The 16,494-nt window shown below is 49.8% G+C and overlaps 2 protein-coding genes across 2 annotated transcripts in view; both read right to left on the bottom strand.

The window, feature by feature from the left end:
• Positions 1–347: 347 nt before the first annotated feature.
• PSMC3IP (PSMC3 interacting protein) lies at positions 348–6,555 on the bottom strand. The gene is made up of 8 exons (XM_060255282.1): positions 6,525–6,555; positions 6,333–6,454; positions 5,887–5,976; positions 5,042–5,153; positions 4,706–4,851; positions 4,142–4,195; positions 798–857; positions 348–667 (listed from the first exon to the last, which is right to left on the bottom strand). Exons 1-8 carry the CDS (start codon positions 6,553–6,555, stop codon positions 611–613), a joined length of 672 nt encoding a protein of 223 aa, XP_060111265.1. The 3' UTR covers positions 348–610.
• Positions 6,556–8,859: 2,304 nt separating this feature from the next.
• Positions 8,860–16,494, bottom strand: part of RETREG3 (reticulophagy regulator family member 3) — a 21,467-nt gene continuing 13,832 nt past the window's right edge. Inside the window, exons 6-9 of the mRNA XM_060255281.1 lie at positions 15,856–15,993; positions 13,150–13,232; positions 12,697–12,829; positions 8,860–11,481 (exon numbers count right to left, since the gene is read on the bottom strand). Of these exons, the coding sequence (XP_060111264.1) occupies positions 11,030–11,481; positions 12,697–12,829; positions 13,150–13,232; positions 15,856–15,993 (806 nt within the window). The 3' untranslated portion in view covers positions 8,860–11,029. The remainder of the gene's footprint in view (positions 11,482–12,696; positions 12,830–13,149; positions 13,233–15,855; positions 15,994–16,494) is intronic.

Raw genomic sequence — 16,494 nt, 5'->3', positions numbered from 1 at the left:
TCCTGGCCCCACCCTGGTGGAGCTCTCTGCCAAATTCCATCAGGGCTCTTTGGGATCTTATGCAGTTCTGCAGGGCCTGCAAAGCAGAGATATTCCCCAGGCTTTTGGTTGAGGACAGCAATGGTTTCCATCCTGGCTGGCATCCTCCACTGCTCTTCCTGTCTGCTTCCCCTTTCCCCCTGCTCACAGAGTGGCTGGCAGTCTGTAATTCGCATACTGGAACAAAGAATTGTACTCGCCATCTGTTTTTATAATGTATTTAACCTTATGTCCAGAGGCCTGCAGTAGCAGGGATTGGGCAATTCACAAATGGATAAATAATATTACCCAAAGAAATGACTCGGCTCTCAGAGCAATTTAAATATTTATTTACCACCACCATTTTCTCCAGTCCTTACCAACAATCCAACATAGTGGAACAAACAGCTTGAAGAATAAAATGACAATCAGCCCCAGACGCTTGGGGAGGACAACTGGAATTAGTAGGGAGTTTCGTAGGGGCTGCTTCCCCCCCCCCTTCTGCATGCAAAGGATTAAAAAAAATTTACAGAGATGGAAGATGAATGCTAAATAGGTGGCTGCTGTTTCGTGTACCAGAAGAGCCCTTAATTCAGATGGGAGGTAAAGTAACATGGAAATCTTCATCAGTCTCAATGCCAACTTCCTCCTTAACAACAAAAAAACACGCATCCCTTAAGATTCATGGCAGACAAATGTGTTCTGTAGCTGGTCTAAGATACAGCACATTAGCAAGAACAGTCTCTATGGCCACGTCAAATGAAGTCATATGTACTCACAAAGAACTGCTTCTTGCTTTTAGGATAGCCTTCCAAGATTGCATCAAGTAGCTCTGTTGCCTAAAGAGACAAGACACACATCTTAGTATTTATACCTTCCAACTGAGGAAATATTACAGCACAGGCCCCAGACTCTCATGACAAGATAGTCCTGTAGGTATACAATACAGAAATAATTTATCCACCATAAAAGAGCTAGAAAGACCCAACAAGATTCTCCAGATCTGAATTTTTGAAAGTCAAAGCTGCCTTCATCAGGTACCCAGTTGGTCTCTAAAGTACTACTGAATATGAGAGTCAACAACTTGCAACAGCTTGCTTCTTAGAATCTAGCTCTTCTGCAGACCAATATGGCTGCCCTTTGACAATACAGCTGCCAGTTTGGTGTAGTGGTTGAGTGCATGGACTCTTATCTGGGAGAACCGGGTTTGATTCCCCACTCCTCCACTTGCACCTGCTGGAATGGCCTTGGGTCAGTCAGAGCTCTCTTATCCGGGAGAACCGGGTTTGATTCCCCACTCCTCCACTTGCAGCTGCTGGAATGGCCTTGGGTCAGCCATAGCTCTCTTATCTGGGAGAACCGGGTTTGATTCCCCACTCCTCCACTTGCAGCTGCTGGAATGGCCTTGGGTCAGCCAGATCTCTCTTATCTAGGAGAACCGGGTTTGATTCCCCACTCCTCCCCTTGCAGCTGCTGGAATGGCCTTGGGTCAGCCAGAGCTCTCTTATCTGGGAGAACCGGGTTGGATTCCCCACTCCTCCACTTGCAGCTGCTGGAATGGCCTCGGGTCAGCCAGAGCTCTCTTATCTGGGAGAACCGGGTTTGATTCCCCACTCCTCCACTTGCTGGAATGGCCTTGGGTCAGCCATAGCTCTGGCAGAGGTTGTCCTTGAAAGGGCAGCTGCTGTGAGAGCCCTCTCCAGCCCCACCCACCTCACAGGGTGTCTGTTGGGGAGGAAGGTAAAGGAGATTGTGAGCCGCTCTGAGACTCTCTTGAAAGGGCAGCTGCTGTGAGAGCCCTCTCCAGCCCCACCCACCCCGCAGGGTGTTTGTAGGAGAGCCAGTCTGGTGTAGTGGTTAAGTGCGCGGACTCTTATCTGGGAGAACCAGGTTACATTCCCCACTCCTCTTGCACCTGCTGGAATGGCCTTGGGTCAGCCATAGCTCTCTTATCTGGCAGAACCGGGTTTGATTCCCCACTCCTCCACTTGCACCTGCTAGCATGGCCTTGGGTCAGCCAGAGCTCTTATCTGGGAGAACCGGGTTTGATTCCCCACTCCTCCACTTGCACCTGCTGGAATGGCCTTGGGTCAGCCAGAGCTCTCTTATCTGGGAGAACCAGGTTGCATTCCCCACTCCTCTTGCACCTGCTGGAATGGCCTTGGGTCAGCCATAGCTCTCTTATCTGGCAGAACCGGGTTTGATTTCCCCACTCCTCCCCTTGCACCTGCTGGAATGGCCTTGGGTCAGCCAGAGCTCTCTTATCTGGGAGAACCAGGTTGCATTCCCCACTCCTCTTGCACCTGCTGGAATGGCCTTGGGTCAGCCATAGCTCTCTTATCTGGGAGAACCAGGTTGGATTTCCCACTCCTTCTCTTGCACCTGCTGGAATGGCCTTGGGTCAGCCAGAACTCTCTTATCTGGGAGGACTGGGTTTGATTCCCCACTCCTCCGCTTGCAGCTGCTGGAATGGCCTTGAGTCAGCCATAGCTCTTTTATCTGGGAGAACCAGGTTTGATTCCCCACTCCTCCACTTGCACCTGCTGGAATGGCCTTGGGTCAGCCATAGCTCTGGCAGAGGTTGTCCTTGAAAGGGCAGCTGCTGTGAGAGCCCTCTCAGCCCCACCCACCCCACAGGGTGCCTGTTGTGGGGGAGGAAGGGAAAGGAGATTGGGAGCTGCTCTGCGATTCAGGGTGGAGGGCGGGATATAAATGTCATCTCTGAAACCACCACCATGCAAGGGATTGCAGGCTGACTTGTAAGGGCAGGTTTAGAAATCGTGGTAGCAAGCTGCTCCTCCGCCCCCTGCCCTCTGAAAAAAATCAGTAAAGTATGACATAGTAAAAAAGTATACATTTTATCTGTTTTTAATTGTATAATCTGAATTGTTACTTAATATGTTATCCGCCCTGAACCCATTCTGGGAAAAGGCAGAATACAAATCATCTAAAGAAAGAAAGGCAGGGCCAGCAAATGGCATTACATAACTAGAAATGCCATGCAGTGAGAGCAGAATAATGCAGACAGGCTCAGTGGTTACAGCTTCTGCTTGGCATGCAGAAGGTCCCAGGTTCAGTTTCTGGCATCCCCAGTTTTGAAAAAGGATCAAGGGGTAGATGATGTGAAAGCCCTCAGCCTGAGACCCTGGAGAATGCCTGCCTGCCAGTCTGAGTAGGCAATACTGACTTTGGTGGACTGATGGTCTGCTTCAAGATAAGGCAGCTTCATGTGTTCATGCAGCAACAGGAAACACACACAATACCCAGCAGTAAAATCTACAAACCCATTCCTTTTACAGCAGCAGCTTCCAGAACCGATACAGCCCTGAAGCCTTTGAAAAACAACTGTTCAAGAGAGCACTTTCATGTAGTTTGCAAAACGACAGAAGTGTGGTAGCCTTCCTGACCTCATGCAGGCCATCCCACACCTCTTAAACCCCAAACTGAGGCTTGAGATTCCAGTATATTTCCATTTTTAAAACTCTAGCTTGTTCTACAGACAATTACAGAGTCCCTGGAGATACAGAATATAACTCAGAATATGAAAGAGCAAAACCAAATAGGCTTGAAGGGAAGCTGCCAGATAGGCAAGTGACTGTTTGCAATCGCCTGCAGAGAAAAAGATGGGACATTACACATGCAAATAACGAGCTGTCATGTCCCCCCTCTCCTCCCCGGTAAGGACATGTTAATACATTCCCAGGCATGCCAATGCAGTGCACACCTGTATCTTGAGACAACTGCATTTTAAACTTTTAAAATGGTGACAATGAAAATGCTGCTTCTGAGTTGAGAGATGATTAGTTCTGGGATGGTGGTATTTGGGAATAAATGCCTCCTAAAACAAGCTGGCTGGCAACTTGATACAAGAGGCAGAATTTGCCAGTCAGGACACGACTACCCATGTGCTGCTCTTTAACTGATTCAGCAGAAAGCCACTAAATCAGGACTCTGCATGCAAACCAGAACAGCATTTGTACATGGTAAGTTATCACGAAGGCACTGTTTCCCGCCTCATCAAGTACAATATGAGGATCTCAAGCATGGGATGAGAAGATCCCTCTTGGGGGCTATGGATGCAATTCCTCCTTCCCACCTTTGTACAGATACAGCGCTTGCTCACCATTCTCTTCCGGCGTCGCCATTCTCTGCAATACAGTTTCTTCTCATTATACACCTGCAACCAGCAAGAGAGAGGAGCTCTTTTATTCCTAGCACCCAGCAGAATGGCTAGGGAAGGCTGAGAACCAGAGGCACAACAACACAGGGAATGGAGCATTCACAATAGGGACAAAGAGAAATGGAAAACAGTCTTGCCTTTATAAAAGCAGAGACTGTTTAGCAAATGAACAGGCAGGGCAGTGAAAGAAAGGGCACATTGGTTGTCTTAAGTGCCTGATTAAGTGGGCATCTTTCTTCAATTCATCCAGCCTGGATGAACTTGGGTTCAGTTTCAAGGCTGGCCAGACCATGAATGCTGGTACTGTAGGCATCCAGATGTCATGAAGGCACCAAAGCACGTTGTCATTTTTTTTTCATGAGTCTCAGCCCTAACGCATCTCTTGGGTCTTGTGTTCATACAACACCACAAGGGCCCCCTAAATGGGGAGGGGGGAGAAACGGCAGAAGGGGAGCCAGAAACCATGCTAGCCTCTGCTACTGGGCCCTCCCGCTACGGCCGTGTTACCTTTTCTTTCTCCTCAGGGGTCACATGATTGGCAGCAGATTTAATCCGCTCCAGTTTCTCTGTATAATTGGCGCAATCTTTTTTTAACTCTTCAATCTCTTTCACCATCTCTGGGGTTGTCATAGAGCCCTTCAGTTCTTTCAGTTCTGAAATGGAATAGCTCGTTAAAGCGGCAGATGTGGCATCTGTCAGTGGGAAAGACCACAGACGTGTTTGTGCACTTCGGCCAAGGCACACTCCATTCACAAAGGTGACATGCTGTCTGGGAGCACAAGCGGGCACATCCACATTTCATACAAGGCCAGAGCAGCAGACTGACAACCCGACTGAACACACCTGACTCCATAAGACAGCAGTTCTGCTGGAGGGTTTGCACTTTGCCAGACAGATCTGAAATCTCATTGTCCAGGGCCTTGAGCTCTGAGTCGCTTGCGCTGGGAAAGTGATCCTAGATTACAAAAGTGATGGGGAAGGTTATTCATTTGACAAATCAGCTGGTAGGCAAGGTACAGTAGCTGCTGCCACATCACGGACTTTGCTGGCCAGCAACCCATTTTGCCAGGAAAGGGTGGATATATCAGTAAGTCCTGATGTGGACAGCCAGACTCCTCCCCCAAAGGTGTTCTGCCAGCATACCACAGACCTCTCCACAAATAACAAGCAGTAACTTACAGAGAAATTAAATCCCATGAAGAATACATTTCCTGCTTTGTAACACTGAAAGTGTTTCAGTGTATTACTAAACAACGTAATAATAATAATAATAATAATAATAATACTTTTTATTTGTATCCCGCCCTCCCCGCTCAAGCAGGCTCAGGGCGGCTCACAACATATAAATGCAATACAATACAATACAACTTGTGTTATAAAGCTTAGTTCAATTATTTTAAAGGGCCTCTTGTGGTGACTGTCTCATAAATATTAAGACCAGCAAAAACAAAATTAAGGTTTACATATGGAAACATATGTGTAATACAGGAAAGTAACCAAAATACGTTATGTAAATACTGTTTTCCCTACTAATACAAATTCATTCTAATCACAGTGTAGATTTGTAAATCAAACGCTACGAGAAAAAAAAAAACCCGTTGTCTCTGAAATATTTCTCACAGGTAGTTAAAATCAGTAACTGAAACAAACAATTATTTCCCACAGGAACGGAAGGGGACCTTGCTTACCTGGTCTGGAAAGTAGATTTTCTGCTTCCCGTAAACTTTCTCTTTGATTTTCCCCTGCTGAGTCAGCTGCTCCAAAGCCTTCACTACAGCCTAAAGCGAGAGAAGGAAAAGACACACACTTCAGAGCATCTTGGTCAAAACCGGGAATCACTGTTCCCACCCACCCACCCCTCCCCATACCACTATGCCTCAAAGGAGGCCTGCCAGGTGAACCCTGGTCGCAATGCCCGTGTACTGTATGCACGGTGAGGCCTGTGCCAGAAGCAACCCCATTTGCCTCCTGCCCTGCTGACTTCTGCCACATGCAATGAAAGCGTTGCTGTAAGGAGCCAGGGCAAGGTGGAAAGGTGCTGTCTGTCACGCTGCACGAGGCTCAGCGGTGCCTGCAGCAGGAGGAGGGAGCAGCGTTGCAGCCTGAGGGAGGCTCTCCCCCGGCCGCCCCTCACCGTCTTGCCCAGGCCGTGCTCCCGCTGGAGGTTCCCGAAGGCGTCCTGCGCGCTGTGCGGCCGGTTCTGCTCGCGGAGGTAGCGCAGGAGGATGGCGGCCGCCCCGCCGGCGCCTGCAGGGGAAGGGAGGAAGCGGCGTCAGGGGGGTCGAGAGAGGGAGAGAGACGGGGCGGCCCTCCTCCTCCGCCTCACCTTCGCGGGCCTTTCCTCCGCCGCTCGTCATCCCCGCCGGCAGCGGGGAGGCCACTCGGCTGGCTCTCGCTTGCTTCGCGGCTGGTGGGTTCCCGTTGGGCGGGGAGGAACCTTTGGGCGGGGAAGCAGTTGCGGGGGAGGACTCGGGGCTGCGCACCGCTGCCGGGCGCTCGGCCAATGGGCTTCAGCGGAAGGGGCGGGGCCGGAGGAGGGGCGCTTCCGGGGCGCCCAGGTTTGGCATCCCCTCGTGCCGGTGGGGGAAGGGGTCTCCATTCCGGAAGGCCTGGAGAGGGGAGGTGCTTGGGGAGGCCCCGCGTGGCCTTTGCAGCCCCTGCCTGATGCTGGCGCCTCTCCGCTTGCCCGAGGGTTGCCAAGTCCAAGGCAAGAAACAGCTGGGGACTTTGGGGGTGGAGCCAGGAGACTTTGGGGGGTGGAGCCACGAGACATTAGGGGCGGAGCCAAGAGCAAGGCTGTGACAAGCATAATTGAACTCCAAAGGGAGTTCTGGCCATCGCATTTAAAGGGACAGCACACCTTTTCAATGCCTTCCTTCCGTAGGAAATAATGAAGGATAGGGGCACCTTCTTTGGGGGCTCATAGAATTAGACCCCCTGGTCCAATCGTTTTGAAACTTGGGGGGTATTTTGGGGAGAGGGACTAGATGCTATACTGAAAATATGGTGCCTCTACCTCAAAAAAACAGCCCCCCCCAGAGCCCCAGATACCCGCAGATCAATTCTCCATGATTTTCTATGAGAATAAATCTCCATAGGGAATAATAAAGTTCCCAGCAGACATTTCCCTCCCCTCCCCCTGCTTTCTGACGACCCTGAAGCGGGGGGAGGGTCTCCAAACCAGGGGATCCCCTGCCCCCACCTGGGGACTGGCAACCCTAGCTTGCCCTCTTTCCCAACTCTGCTCTCCCCAGTCTCCACTTGCAAATCTCAAGGAATTCCCCAAACCTATGTTGGCAATCCTACCACTGGAGCAAACTCTTCAAACACAATTAAAACAAGCTAACTACACCCCCTTATGAAGTTGCTCCGTTACTGCTGCTTGTGCCAGGGATGGAGAAGACTTCTCCAGCATTATTTCCCTCCTGTGGGGTGCCTGGGCTTTAGGTGATGGGGAGTGTTGTCGACCCACTGGAATTACAGAGGCTGATTGCTGCAATCCACAAAGGACCATGCCTGTTTCCAGGCTAATCGTAAGGTTAGAGTCATCCAGAGAAGGGGCCTGAAAAATACGCCTTAAGAACTTTTCAAGTGCCTGCCAGTGTGATTGATATGGTGATATACTCAAGGAAGCCCCATACAGAAGTTGGGCAGCCTTAAAGATCCTGACTGCTGCCACTGCATTCCGACCCCCCCTCCCAAGTTCCAATAAAATTTCATAATTGCACCTGCATTTTTAGTGGCATTTGTGGTAATGTAGTCCACATGTGCCTTTCTGGAGTCAGAAGATTGAAAGACTATTCGTAAATATTTAAAACATCACACCTGCTCAATATCTACTGAATTGATCCTCCACTGGTATAATTTGGGATTACTGGCAAACACTAGGACCTTCAACTTCTGATAATTTCCACATGCTGGGACTGACAATACTGTGCTAAGATTTTCATAGCTCAGTTAAGGCCAATAGGAGTCCTGGAGAGGGTCGGGTTTGAGGAGGGGTGAGACCTCAGACAGGTACAATGCCATTTCCTCATAGGAACCACTGTCGCCAATTTCCAGGTGAGGGCTGGAGATCACTCAGAATTATAACTGCTTGTCAGATGGCAGAGAGCAGCTCCCCTTGAGGTGGGGGGGGGAGTGAATGCCTTCACTTGTGTGGGTGGGAAGACTCACCCAGAGCCTCTTTCTAGAGCCCACTGTATTTTTCTCCACAACAGACCTTATTCCTAGTATTCTATAAGAATACAATCTGTTAAAAAGGAAATTTGAGGATTTAAAAAGGTTGGTTTCAAGGATTACCAGTGCAAGCCTAAACAGTATTACAATGTTCTAAATCCAATGTAACTCAGCTTCCAAAAAGAGCTGGGGCTGAAAGACCAAGAGAAAATCCTTTGTTGTAAGCCAGCACAATCTCATAGAGCAGAACACAGCGCAAAGTTCGAAGGACAACTTCTTCCAATTTCTGCACTTTCTGGAGCACGGCTTAATCTGTAAAGGACTTAATTATATTTTCTGCTGTGGGCTGGGAGAGGATGGCTGTGATAGTGGAAGAACAGAAACAAAGCAAACTGACTGTTTCACTGCAACATGGGCCAACATAAACATTCTTCAAAGCAAGGCTCAATATTACAAGTGGAGGAATAAACAAAGGAACTGAGTTTGTTTCCAACGCTTTATTTTGCACCAAATTAGGGAAGAAAAACACTTAATAGAAACAGAAATAACATCTCACTATTAATATAGTGGAAAATGTGTGGTCTTATTGCATTAGAATTTTATTTGAATCCACAGAACACAAAATCTGATAAAGTCAGTTACTCACCTCAAAGTTATTAGCATTTTAAATTACTTTTTAAAAAGACCTGTACTGTGACAAATTGACCTATGAACAATCACAATGTCGACTACTTATAAACACTAGAAATGGCAGTTGATACCATGATATGCTATAAAATCAAGCCATTTACAAAGCACCACCGAGAGGTTTCTGCGCACATTTGTTAGGCATATGGAATTTACAGTCACATTTCTGCCTGGTCAAGGAAACAACAGAGTACAGCAAAGGTCTTCACTTGCTGTCAAAAATTCTACTGAGCCCAAAAGAGGTGCAAGTTAGGGTGGAACTAGAGGACCTGGTTGCCAAGCTCTCCAGCAGGATCTAAAGTTAGAAATGGTTCAGTTCTGCAGATTCACATGTTATTACAGGGTCGTGGATATAAACTCTAAGGTGTGCCATCATAGCATTCTCACAAGTCTGTGGTAATCACAGATGTTCACCAGTATGGCTTTGTGCTAAGCTGTATTTTCTGGGGGGTCCATTCTAATCATTTTGCATACAACATCCACTCTCAATGTTTATATGTGGAATTCTATGCAAGAGACAGAGCACCAGAATTGCAAACTTCTTAGCAGTAGCGTCTCCACAGTGTAGGGAAACATATTCTTTTGCGGGTCAGAGATGCTGGTTAAAGATCACAACCCATGCCAATCTTACCCACACAAGGAGCAACAACAGATCCCGATACCATCTGAAAACAGTTTGTTCTTGAGGAATGTGGTAACATCTCCCAGCAATGCAGGCAGTGCAGTCAAGAACAGGAATCCCCAAATCTGTCACCCATTTTGAATTTGGTTTTTAAATTGTTCTTAAAAGTTAATCGAAACATAGCTGCCATAAGGTTACAGAGTCCTCCGAGAAATAAAGGTGCATCACACTCCAATTGGTATTACCAACACCTTTCTTCTCAGATCTTCTCAAAACCCGAAGGCCCACTTTTTTATCTTCTTTTAAAAAACTGCACGTGTTTTGGGAGAGCCAGAGACCTGTAGACAGTTGGCCTTGTACATCTGGTTTTATTACCAGTTGACATTTGTGACCTGGGCTAGTAGCTGAACTCTTCCACACTATCAATTCTCAGCGTAAGAAGGGACCACTCAGCAGAGGGTTCTCCAGCATAAGAAGGGGCCACCTGAGCTCAAGGTCATGAGATTTAAAAGCTGCAGCTATTGAGCATGTCCAACTGGCCAGCCTCTGCCAAAAGGATCATATGCTCCCGTCGGGTGGCTGAGTCCTGCTCAGTGAGGAGGCTATCACAGAAATGTAGACTTTGGCAGCTGCTAGGGGAACAGGAAGAGAACTGAGCTGACCTCCAACTACAGGGCCATCCTATCCCCGCCATCAGCATTTTGCATCAGCCTGAACTTTCAAGGAACTGATGTGGGAAGGGCCAGCCCAGCACTTACATCTTCCAAAAACATACTGTACAGCAAAGAGCCTGGCTAGGGTTTTGCAAGGTATGAATTTGGAGTCACTGCAAATGCAAATATTTACTGGGGGGGTAGAGAAGTAGCTTCCAACATCCCAGAGGTGGCAAGTCAAAGCTTTCTTACATACACAGAGCGCAAACACATTTGATAGGATCAGGAGAGTAAAATCTTATTTAGGAATAGGGTGTGACAGTCACCTTCATTGTTCAAGGGACTTTAGAACTTGCTTTACGTAGTACTTGGCTTCCAAACGACAAACTCCTTCACCTGACTTCTATTCAGGAGGCGCTAGGAGACTTAATGACCTCTTGTATGCCTATTTAACAAAGAACAGCCTCCAAGTAGGAGTAACATTTTGCCTCTGAACGAACAGTGCAAGAGACACCAACCTAAGTGAGGCGCGCACACATTCGGTAACCAATCTCTGAATGTGCTCAGGAGAAGTTTATTCTAACAATCCCATTCACCTTGCCAAGTCACAACCCCATGAACAGAACACCAGCCTGTTCTCCTCCAGGCCATATCCATCTCTGCTCCACAGAAGCGAAGAGGTCCGTTGTCTTACTGGCCACGGGAACTGGCAGAGTCCATCTGATTCAGCTCTGACTGGTCAAGCAGCTCAAAGTCATCTCCTTCAGCATCTGTATCCAGCTCTGAGCTGGAGGTCCGCAGGAAGGCTCTGGAACTGTGCTGCTGCCTGTTGCCACCGGCAGACCCCAATGGGGAGCCCCCAGCCAAGGCCAGCTGGATCATCCCTCTTGTCACGAAACCAGCTAAGTCATTTGTTAGGTTGTGTGTGGGTGGCACTGCCCCAAGGAGTGGCTCTGAGGGCATTTCTTCTTTGTCGTACGAGAGCCGGAGATCTTCCTGGCCCTGGGCACGGAAGGCAAGGCTTGGAATGCCTATGCTGGTGTCATCCTCATCATCTATTCCCGTCACCTCAGGGTTGATGGAAGGAAAGTCTGGCAGATCCTGGGCAAAAGACTCCTCAGGGTCACTGTGGCCATCGAGGTCTAAACGGGGGCAGATAATATGACAGTTAGAGCCACGATCTGGAGGTTTAGCAGCTTCAAATATTATCAATCTACACTGAGTCTCCACGAAAGCTGTGAGCTGGGCCAGCATGGAAGAAGAAGAAGAATTGCAGATTTATATCCTGCCCTCCATTCCGAATCTCAGAGACTCAGAGTGGCTCACAATCTCCTATATCTTCTCCCCCCACAACAGACACCCTGTGAGGTAGGTGGGGGCTGAGAGGGCTCTCGCAGCAGCTGCTCTATCAAGGACAACCTTTGCCAGAGCTCTGGCTGACCCAAGGCCATTCCAACAGGTGCAAGTGGAGGAGTGGGGAATCAAACCCGGTTCTCCCAGATAAGAGAGCTCTGGCTGACCCAAGGCCATCCCAGCAGCTGCAATTGGAGGAGTGGGGAATCAAACCCGGTTCTCCCAGATAAGAGAGCTCTGGCTGACCCAAGGCCATTATCTGGGAGAACCGGGTTTGATTCCCCACTCCTCCACTTGCACCTGCTGGAATGGCCTTGGGTCAGCCAGAGCTCTCTTATCTGGGAGAACCGGGTTTGATTCCCCACTCCTCCACTTGCACCTGCTGGAATGGCCTTGGGTCAGCCAGAGCTCTCTTATCTGGGAGAACCGGGTTTGATTCCCCACTCCTCCACTTCCACCTGCTGGAATGGCCTTAGGTCAGCCAGAGCTCTCTTATCTTGGAGAACCAGGTTTGATTCCCCACGCCTCCACTTGCACCTGCTGGAATGGCCTTGGGTCAGCCATAGCTTTGGCAGAGGTTGTCCTTGAAAGGGCAGCTGCTGTGAGAGCCCTCTCCAGCCCCACCCACCTCACAGGGTGTCTGTTGTGGGGGAGGAAGGGAAAGAAGATTGTGAGCCGCTCTGAGACTCTTCAGAATGGAGGGCGGGATATAAATCCAATATCTTCTTCTTCTTCATCTTCAAGTGGAGGAGGGGGGAATCAAACCCAGTTCTCCCAGGTAAGAGTCCATGCACTTAACCACTACACCAAACTGGAAGGGAGTGGTCTCTCGCTATTTGTCTTCTCCCCTGCTCAGTCCTTGCCTCCTCTACCCACCATAACCTGCAGAAGACTCTTTAGCATAGGGACACATCTCTGCCACGCAGTATGGCAACTCTCTGGTTTTAAATGCAAAAGAAACAGCAACTTTATCACTCCTGCCCTCTTCCTGCCCCTGGCCTTACCTTCTGAACCCTCAGTCAAGGGAGTCTGGCCACGTGAGAGATTGAATGTTCCATTCTCAGTACAGGAGACTTCAGCATCTGAGTGCTCCGAATCAGAAATCGCCAGCTCCTTGGCAACTGCAGCATCATCCAGCTGGAAAGAAATCAAGGTATCAAGCACAGCTCTAGGAAACTTATTTTGGGTCAGAAAATAGAAACAACACAGGGAGATCAAGATCCCTGCATATTTTACTCAGTCAGAAGCAAAATCTGACTCAACTGGACCGTTAAGCAAAGCCAGCGCTCTACGCAAAAAGGGGTACCATGCAAAACAATGCTTTATTTGCTTTAAAAAAACTGGCCAGCCACTCTTTAATCAGGAAAGGCTGAACAAAACTGATGAGCTCCCTTACCCTTAAATCCGGCAGCCTACCCACCACCCGCTTGAGCAAAAGGCTTGGCCTGAGCAGTCACCTTAGGACAGAAAGCAGCAAGCTCTTCTTCGCTGTCACTCTCATCACCAGCAGCAGGGTGCTTCCTCCACATCTGGTAATGCACTGCAAGTGAAATCAGAGTCCCAAAGATAAATTATGGCATGGAAGGGAAGGGAAGGGAAAAGCTCAGTATGTCCTCAAGGGAGCCAAGAAAAAAAGAGGCTGGAGCCGAAGCCAGACAACTGAGAAAGAATTTGACACTCCAACCCAGGAGCTGCAGAGAGCAGGGACAGGCACTCCCACCACAGTCATCATGATCTCTCTTGGGATAATAAACGACTACAGTGCGGGCAGGGGTCATTTTGCAGAAAGAGACATGCTGGGGCTCATGCGCATATGCAATATCCCCTACATCGCCGGAAGCTGGTTGCTATCAATATCAAGGACAAAACAAGTTTCTGCCATCAAATTCCGGATCTTTGAAGCTGTATTCATTTGCCTTTGTTGACTTGAGGGGCGAGGTAAAATCTCTGTGGTGTGGAGACAGTTTCTGGCATGAAGAAACTCAGTGGAGTTCTCTTTTGGCCTACCAAGCGTTGCAAGCTTCTTCAGCGGGGCATATCTTAAACGACTCTGCATTCAATGAGGGGACAGGCAACAGAGACGTTTGTGGTGACAGGAACGTGCAGTATTATATATCCTGCCAATCTCTCAGCTGCAAATTAATGAGAGCAACAGCTGCGTGTGTGCTGGCATGGCATCAGAGAACAAAGGCAAAGGCTTCTGACTGGAATCGCTGGTCAGTTTTAGGGGGCGGAACCCCACTCAGGCCGTGGAGGATGGGAGAGCTGTGAAGTGCCTTTCACTCCCTCAGCAGCTCAAGCAGCTGCCACAGAAGTCAGAGCTAGCAGCGCCGCCACCTCCTTCCGCACCCACCCCTGGCCCTGTGCCCAGCTTGTTCTCGTGCACCGACTCCCATCTCTCACATCCACCGTAGCCCCTGAACACACACACACACACCCTGCTTTCCCCCCTGACAGCGCTGGCCTGGCAAAGAGCACCAGGCCACACTACTAACAGGGAGACAGCTCTCACATGCACGCACACACACCGCCTTCCCCTGACACACACACAGAGGTACTCACACACACACCGCCTTCCCCCAACAGCTCTTCACCAGGCCATTCCTCTGAACACACACACACACCGCCTTCCCCCAACAGCTCTTCACCAGGCCATTCCTCTGAACACACACACACACACTGCCTTCCCCCAACAGCTCTTCACCAGGCCATTCCTCTGAACACACACACACACCGCCTTCCCCCAACAGCTCTTCACCAGGCCATTCCTCTGAACACACACACACACACCGCCTTCCCCCAACAGCTCTTCACCAGGCCATTCCTCTGAACACACACACACACCGCCTTCCCCCAACAGCTCTTCACCAGGCCATTCCTCTGAACACACACACACACACTGCCTTCCCCCAACAGCTCTTCACCAGGCCATTCCTCTGAACACACACACACACCGCCTTCCCCCAACAGCTCTTCACCAGGCCATTCCTCTGAACACACACACACACCGCCTTCCCCCAACAGCTCTTCACCAGGCCATTCCTCTGAACACACACACACACACCGCCTTCCCCCAACAGCTCTTCACCAGGCCATTCCTCTGAACACACACACACACCGCCTTCCCCCAACAGCTCTTCACCAGGCCATTCCTCTGAACACACACACACACCGCCTTCCCCCAACAGCTCTTCACCAGGCCATTCCTCTGAACACACACACACACACCGCCTTCCCCCCAACAGCTCTTCACCAGGCCATTCCTCTGAACACACACACACACCGCCTTCCCCCAACAGCTCTTCACCAGGCCATTCCTCTGAACACACACACACACCGCCTTCCCCCAACAGCTCTTCACCAGGCCATTCCTCTGAACACACACACACACACCGCCTTCCCCCAACAGCTCTTCACCAGGCCATTCCTCTGAACACACACACACACACCGCCTTCCCCCCAACAGCTCTTCACCAGGCCATTCCTCTGAACACACACACACACACCGCCTTCCCCCAACAGCTCTTCACCAGGCCATTCCTCTGAACACACACACACACCGCCTTCCCCCAACAGCTCTTCACCAGGCCATTCCTCTGAACACACACACACACACCGCCTTCCCCCAACAGCTCTTCACCAGGCCATTCCTCTGAACACACACACACACACCGCCTTCCCCCCAACAGCTCTTCACCAGGCCATTCCTCTGAACACACACACACACACCGCCTTCCCCCAACAGCTCTTCACCAGGCCATTCCTCTGAACACATACACACACCGCCTCCCCCTAACAGCACTGGCCTGGCGAAGAGTGCTGGGTTGCGCTGCCAATGGGGAGACGGCTCATACACACGCACACACCGCCTCCCCCACTCCGTCGTCAGGCTTCCAGAGCTGCGCTCCAGGCAGCTCTGCCCTAAAACGAGGCCTGAGCATGGGAAAGAATTCAGAGCTCTCTTCCAAGAAGCAGTGGTTAGGGAAGGAGGAGTGGTCAGAGATAGCCACAAGCTTATTCAGCTCTTTCATCCAAGCAGGCTAGAGCCAAAGTCCTTCATATCACCAGCAAGGAGGAGGGAACCAACAAGCTCCAGATGCCAAATATGCTTCCCATCCCATAACTGCTAGCGAGTCAGAACGCCAGCCCCGCACCAGACTCACACTGCCTCTCCCTCTGCTTGGACATCATATAACCACGAACACTGAAGTCCAATCGCTGCAGCGCTGGCTCCAGTTTGGTGTACAGGCGCTGACCTAGGTGGTGGTACACAGCAAGGGGCCACAGGAGGAAGGAAAGCACTAGAGGAGGAGGAGGAAGAAGAAGATAGGCACACATGAAGCTACCTTATGCTAAATCAGACCACTGCACTATCAAAGTCAGGACTGCAGCATAGTAAATACTCCCTCTAAGCTGTGGAGTCTGGTGAGCAAAAATTCTACTTTGTGAGTTACTGGCATTAATGTTGTGAGCTGCTGCTTAAATTAGTTTGCTCTGGGGCCATTTTATCCTGAGCTGAGACAAAAATGTGTGAGCCAGAAGCTAAAAAAACTGTGAGCGAGCTCACACTAACAGCTTAGAGGGAACACTGAGCTGAGCTAGCACCTTTAAGACTAAGAATTTTTATTGTAGCAGAAGCTTTTTGAGAAACGCAGCCCTCTTCATCAGATGCATGGAGGCAACGTTGAACCTGGCCAGAGGTGGTAAGGGGAGGGCGGAGGGGATGCAGGAAGTCAGGGCCTCAGGTAGACAGATGTCTTTTCCATCACTTACTAGCCTTCTACCTGAAGATACCAAGGAGT

The sequence above is a fragment of the Heteronotia binoei genome, chromosome 15 (genome assembly GCF_032191835.1).
Source record: "Heteronotia binoei isolate CCM8104 ecotype False Entrance Well chromosome 15, APGP_CSIRO_Hbin_v1, whole genome shotgun sequence".
Taxonomy (NCBI): domain Eukaryota; kingdom Metazoa; phylum Chordata; class Lepidosauria; order Squamata; family Gekkonidae; genus Heteronotia; species Heteronotia binoei.
The sequence above is the reverse complement of the archived record's forward strand: the minus strand, read 5'-3'. Positions and strand labels throughout refer to the sequence as shown.